Here is a 6,363-nt window from a genome sequence, read left to right as displayed (position 1 = left end):
TAACTGGCAGGGCTCAGATCTCACACGACGATGGTAAAGAGCGGCTACAGGCTCTATATGCAGTTCGGCGGAGAGAAGAGCAGCGCGCAGGGAGGTCGCACCGTGAGGATTCGTCCTCATTCGCTCCGGGCTGGAAGTTTGTGAGCAAAGAGAAAAAGCCATGTGAGCACAGAGACCAACAGAGGTCTGGCTGCAACAGTAAAAAACAGATATGAATAACACCCTCTACAAAAGGTCTCACAATCTTAAATCACATACAATATATATTTCTCCTTCTCTACATCAACACTTTAGTCTTCTTCTTTTGTCTATCATCTATAACTAAACTGCTCAGTAAACACTAGAACACAGAATAAACCTGTCTTTCTTACACACTAATATCCTACTGGTCCATAATATTAGTTTCTCTGACAAAATGCTGACTCCACTGATCCCTCTGTACAAAAAGATCATTGGAAACACGAAATGTCTCTCTGCACAATCTCTCATTTATATTTACAGCTTAAAAAAGAAGACGTAAACACGTAATGATGCATCCTCTGAGGCTGCAGCACTTTAATTAGCCCACACAGAGCCACGTAGCACATCGCCTCAGTCGCCCTCAGCCCAACGGCTTAACTAGCTTTCTCTTTCTTTTCTTTTTTTTAAACCAACATATCTTATGCAGCATATACACAGAAAAAACTTTGGAAATTATTTAAGTCAAATGAACATATGTCTCTCTTTTTTCCTCTCCTCCGCCATCTAAAATTTTAATCTTTGGTTATAATCTGATGGGGTAAGCATCCAAGAATTAGTCTTAAGTCCTAGAAATAAACATATAGCTGCTTAAACATAGCTGTAGTTTTAGAAACAAGAGGTAAGAGTAGGTCACACTGGGCAACACACTTAGACGTAAAGCTGAATCTAATCACAGAACTAAATAAAATGGATAAATGAATAACGCTTATACTGAGAAAGAGTTTACTAGCGTTCTTAAAGCATCTCTGGGCTGAACTGAACATTTTGTTGAACATCTCAAATGTTACTGATCAAATAATTCTATTTATAATACTTTCAGCATCATCTTTTTAAATATTTAGGCACACAGCAGCCTGTTGCATCACTTTAACACGTCCACTAACAAGACCAAAAGCCTTTTAGTTCGTTACGAAGTTGACACATTGACACATTTGCAGTTCCTTCTCTATACTGGCTCACACTGGTATAATCACTGGCGGAGGAGGTGCACGAGCCGCAGTGCCACATGGTCTGTGGTCAGCTGGGTGAAGCTGGCTCACAGGAGGCGGCAGCCTGCAGCTGTCAGAGAAGTCTCCTGAGCCTGAGATGCATGTGTGTTTGAGGGAGCGGACTCTAAACTGGGAAACTGAATTTGAGGATACACGTTACATTAAATAAACTCTGGCGAAAATCTTTCACTAAAGGAAAACATATCCACTTCCTAGGAATAAAGACGGCTTTTATTAAATGTACAGCCGATTGAAAGAGTCGTGGTTAACCGCAGTGACACTGAGGAAGTGTATCCCCCAAAAGCGGTGCTGAAATAGTGCCCTTTTTTGCAGTTGTTTATTCAACGACGTATTTTACTAAAATACACCAGTGTGCCAAACTAAAATGTTCAGAATATCTGCTCAGTGCCAGCTCGATTGCTTCAGGTTCACAGATCCAGGGGCTGAGACTGTGCAGCAAATTACAGAGCCACACTCTTATATATTCCACCATGTGGCAGCTACAGAAACCGTTAACACTGATGCTCTTTGCGGTGTTTTTTAAAGGTTGTTAGCAAATATCATGTAGACTGGACCAGTAAGCTTGTTCATTTGTCAGAACAGACTGAATATTAAAAGACTAGAACTGGAAATACAATAATGGGAGAGTGCTAACTAAAGGGTAAGATGGTGATGAGAAACTCTATCACAGACATTTTTGTCTTTTTGGATTAGGACCAATGTACTGCCATCACTTCTGTCTGGACAAAAGACGTTTTTGAGTTTTAACCAACAGATTAAATACCAACAGACTGATTTAGGAATGCCACGCGGTACTTTTCAAGCGCTGTAAACAAACTGACGTGAAGGGTAAAAAATGAAGTAAAAACAGAGCCCTAAACTGTCTGGTTTTAAAGTAATACGAGTTTTAATAGAATCAACCACTCAAACAGAATCTCAACGTCGTATATAAAGACACACAATCATGATTGAATTTAAAATATGCTACACCTTTTACAGGGACTGTCACTATTCTTTTATAGTTTAAAAACATAAATATATCCTTAGAAGACATGAGGCTTTGGACCTGTACAGAAAATACTTCTTTGAGTGAACTCATGACACTTAATTATAAAATCATTAGCCTCAGTGTTTTACTAGAGGCTATTTGTTAAAATGCTAGAGAAATGAAAGTGAGTCAGATTTAGTCGGTTTGTGTTGGCTACAGTCACTGTACAGTGCACGCATGAACGAAGCATGAAGGCGGATCTGAGGGAAGAGAAGTGTAACACTAAAGTCTATCAAAGTAGGGAGACATTGGTGAAGGACTGTGGCAGAAAAAAGGGACAAAAAAAAAAATGGCAGGTATCATTTCCAGGATCCGTGAAGGTAGTAAGGAGTGGCCAATTGAGAAAAACAGGGGAACAATTTTAAACAGTTTAAGCCTCTGCTGAATCAAGGATTTTTTTTTTTTTTTTTTTTTAAATAAGACTTGTGTACAGTCACTTGCCCTCCCAAGCATCTTCCTTCTGCTTGGCTGCCAGGCGCTTTTGTTCTGAAAGATAAATCACAGGCAGACGCTTTAACACATGAATACGGGAAAGCAGCTACATAAAGAACACTTAGGTGATTCGTTGTTCTATATTTAAATGGCTCTTTACCACACGGAGGGAGTGAAGAGCTGAGGAGCCAGCTGCAAATTAATGTTTGCATACGTGGCATCCGCTCCAGCGACACAGTGTTAAGCACATGATGCACTTCTGGACTGACATTTACTGCGTGTGAAGCGATCTTAAATAAAGAGCACAGCAGAGCGCCTGTGCTAAGAACAAAGGAGCTTTTTTTAGTTTGCTGTGCTCAAGGCCTTAACTTCCTGGACTGAGTGTTCAGTGGACAGCTAGCTGTGGTTTTCTGTGCCTATATACTTATGTTCCATCCCTGAAGGGAAATGGCTGCTGTACTGATTATAGACCCGTTGTGAGCTGCATAGTAATGCATGAACAATTTGCAACTAGACTTCCCATTATGATGTGTAAAGTATGAAAACAGCTCCCACTGGTGGTGGAAACCTTCAAATGCAAGACACTGGAAACAAAGTGAGGGCTGTTGTGTATTCCATAAGTTTTAGATTTGATATGAGGTTGACTGGTCACCCTGTGTGACACTCACACACTACTGAACCCATTCTTTACTTTAGCAACAGACCAGTGAACGTGAGGATCTGGACAATTTAAATTTCTCTCATCAGGAGAGAGCATACACCCAGAAAATACAACACACCAGCCCAGGATGCAAGAAGAAAGAAGAGAATTTGAGAATGAGTGTGTTCTGATGACCACAAGACTACAATCATAAGCGAAATGGAATTTGTGTGTGTATGATCTAGTACCTCTTGCTTCCTGGAGTTTCTTCCTCTCTGTGTCGCGCTGCTCCTTTGTCAGGTTGCTCTTTACACCGAGGGCACCGATCACGAGCTGCCGAGCCAGTACTGCACTTGTCTGAGGTCTCTCTTTGGCAGGCAGGAGGTAGTCTGGGGTTGACAGGACAGAAGAATAAAAGGGGACTCAAATGTTTTTAATGTTCAAATGTGCAAGATACAGCACTGTAAACGTTTAGGGTCTTTGGGTGTTTAGATTCATATTTGTCACATACTGCCACCATGGAGGCATCTGATCAGCACCAAAACTCATCCTAGTGCACGACAACATCAAAAGTCTACCAAGAGTCATTAAGATCTATCTTTAAACGAGTCTCATGCATGTCCAAACAGCCCTGATCTAAACTGAGAGTCAGTCTGGGGTTACAGGAGAAAGCAGCTGAGGCAGCCTGATAGACAGACTCACTGAGGAACACATTCTCACTTTTGTTCAGATGTGTACAAAACACAAAACGAAAAAAGAGACAGGTTCATTTTTACCTGAGCAGCTGCGAGCTATGGCCTTCGTGGCGGAGGAGGATTTGGAGAGTGGTCGCACCTTCATCAGTTGATGTTTGGACCTAAGAACTTCACGGGCTGAATGAGGATAATAAATTGTGCAGGACAATGAGATGATCCTCTTTACTAAATCACTGCTCCTTTTATAACTGTGGCAGGAAAATGTGTCTTGGTGATATTTACTACAGACGATAATTAACTGGAATTACCTTAAATGAGAAGCAGAGCTTTACTAACCTGCTACAGGGCTTGAGAAGAGGCCCAGGGCATGTGCGTCATCTACCCACTTGATGTCAAAGCCTCTTTGTCTGAAACACAGTCAGAAGTCACATGAAGTTAGTACAGAACATTTAATCAAAAACCTTCACCGGTAGATCTTAGGTGGTCTATTTCTGCCACTTTTGAGCATTTCTGATCCTGTTGGAATGCTTCTGTCTGAAAACAACAGCCTGGTGAACATATGAATGCTGAAACATGGTTGGCTTGCTGTGATAATCTTCTTAATCTGTTCATGATGCCGAAAGATCACTTCCAAGTGTGCTTTCAATGGATTAAGAAAACCAAATCTACATCTTGGTCTCATGCAAAAAAAAAAAATCCAGTGGATTCCAATGCTTAAATAAAACCAAAACATGTTTCATCACTTAAAATAAGTTACATCAAGAGAGTATATTTTCTTGTCTGTTAAGAATTTTTTTGTGTAGGTCCACTAAACTTACTTCTCTTTGGCTACCAAAGCGTGATAATAACTTTAGATAAATGCATTTTACTCCCCTATAACTTACAATGATGTCACATTAGGCAGGGAACAGATGTTATAAACAGGCAGAGCCAGTGGTGCGTTAAAGTATACATACTGGTAGCACTGAAACAACTTGAGAAGGTCTTCTGTCTTGAAATCTGTAGGAAAGTCGTAGATCTCTACGATATGTGAAAGTTCATCCTCGCTGAGGTCAACGTCATCCTCGTCATCTCTGTCCATGTTGTAGTAATCAAACCTGGGCTCCTGGACTGACTCCTTCTTTCGACCCTCCTTCAAAGAAAGCTGGAAGTGTCAAAGGGGAGAGCAAGAAGTAAAACAGATGGAAGGAGACAGAAATAGGCAATGAACATACTGTCTTTCTTGAGCTCCTGTTTTAGCTAGACGTGAAACCGAATTGTTAAGTGGGTGTATGCCCATCTCACCAAAAATCCACAGCAAGCTCTCACCTCTTCAAGCAAATGCGGATCCAAACAGTCGCCGTCATCATTGAACAAGGTGTCCCAACTCTCCTCTTCTCCCTTTTCTTCCTGGTCCACCTGTGAGGTACCCTCTTCCTCCACCTGGGTTAGGTCAGGCTGCCCATTACCCACCACCTCTGCATCCTCTAATCCCTCCTCCTTTGCATCAGACGTGGCTTCATTGTTGTGTGCCTTGTCTCCTCCTCCAGCCTTGTCCTTCTTGTTCTTAGCATTCTTCCGTGCCTTGTCTGTGTACCGTGGCCGGGGTTTTGGTTTAACTTCTCCCTGACTCTGGGCTTTGTCTTTGGAGGGTTGGTGTCGTTGTTTGGGGACGTACAGAGCCTGACTTGGCTTCTTGGGCTGAGCTGGAGGTGTAGGTGTTGACTGGGTTGGAGTACAATCGTCCTTTGGCTGTTCCAGTTCCATGATTAAATGATATCACCAACACATCTGGAACAAATAGGAACAGAAACAGACGCTTTCACAAAACGTTTAATTCATTAATGTTTCAAGTTTAAGTTTACATTTCCATGAACTAAACAATTCCTCCGGGAAGACAGCGCGTTCACCACTAGCTACAATTAGCTAACCGATTTAACGTTAAACGTCCACTCGTCAATGAAGCAGCAATTGCTAAATGAAACACAAATATGAAGTTAACAACGAGCGCCGTTCAACGTAAAGGCGTTCATTTATTTTCATTCAATTTATTTAAGCAGATCTTTTACAAACAGTTTCTTTCCGCTTACCCGTGTACGGTTTGTTTAACAACAGATTTTCGTCGCACGGCTGACGTAAGCGTAGATCAACGCAAAGCATTATGGGAGACCGTGTTCTTGAACGGAGCCGCTGCTGAATCATTCTGTGGAACAACTCAAGCAGGCTTGTTTCGCGACTAATGCATTTCCCAGCATAACATACATTGTCATTTGAGTTTAGATTATCAAAGCCGTGGGGATTAATAATATGTTGTCACTGGACTGTCTGATTTCTGTGCTG

General features: G+C 41.6%; 1 protein-coding gene across 1 annotated transcript; it reads right to left on the bottom strand.

Moving 5' to 3' along the window:
* Positions 1-1,200: 1,200 nt before the first annotated feature.
* On the bottom strand, positions 1,201-6,238 carry r3hcc1l (R3H domain and coiled-coil containing 1-like). The gene is made up of 7 exons (XM_084568685.1): positions 6,114-6,238; positions 5,353-5,814; positions 5,001-5,188; positions 4,381-4,451; positions 4,126-4,221; positions 3,598-3,738; positions 1,201-2,763 (listed from the first exon to the last, which is right to left on the bottom strand). Exons 2-7 carry the CDS (start codon positions 5,788-5,790, stop codon positions 2,711-2,713), a joined length of 987 nt encoding a protein of 328 aa, XP_084424811.1. The 5' UTR covers positions 5,791-5,814; positions 6,114-6,238; the 3' UTR covers positions 1,201-2,710.
* Positions 6,239-6,363: the final 125 nt, after the last annotated feature.

The sequence above is a fragment of the Chelon labrosus genome, assembly GCF_963514085.1.
Source record: "Chelon labrosus genome assembly, chromosome: 2".
Lineage (NCBI taxonomy): Eukaryota > Metazoa > Chordata > Actinopteri > Mugiliformes > Mugilidae > Chelon > Chelon labrosus.
Note: the sequence above shows the minus strand (reverse complement) of the source record. Positions and strands in the feature narration are given on the sequence as shown.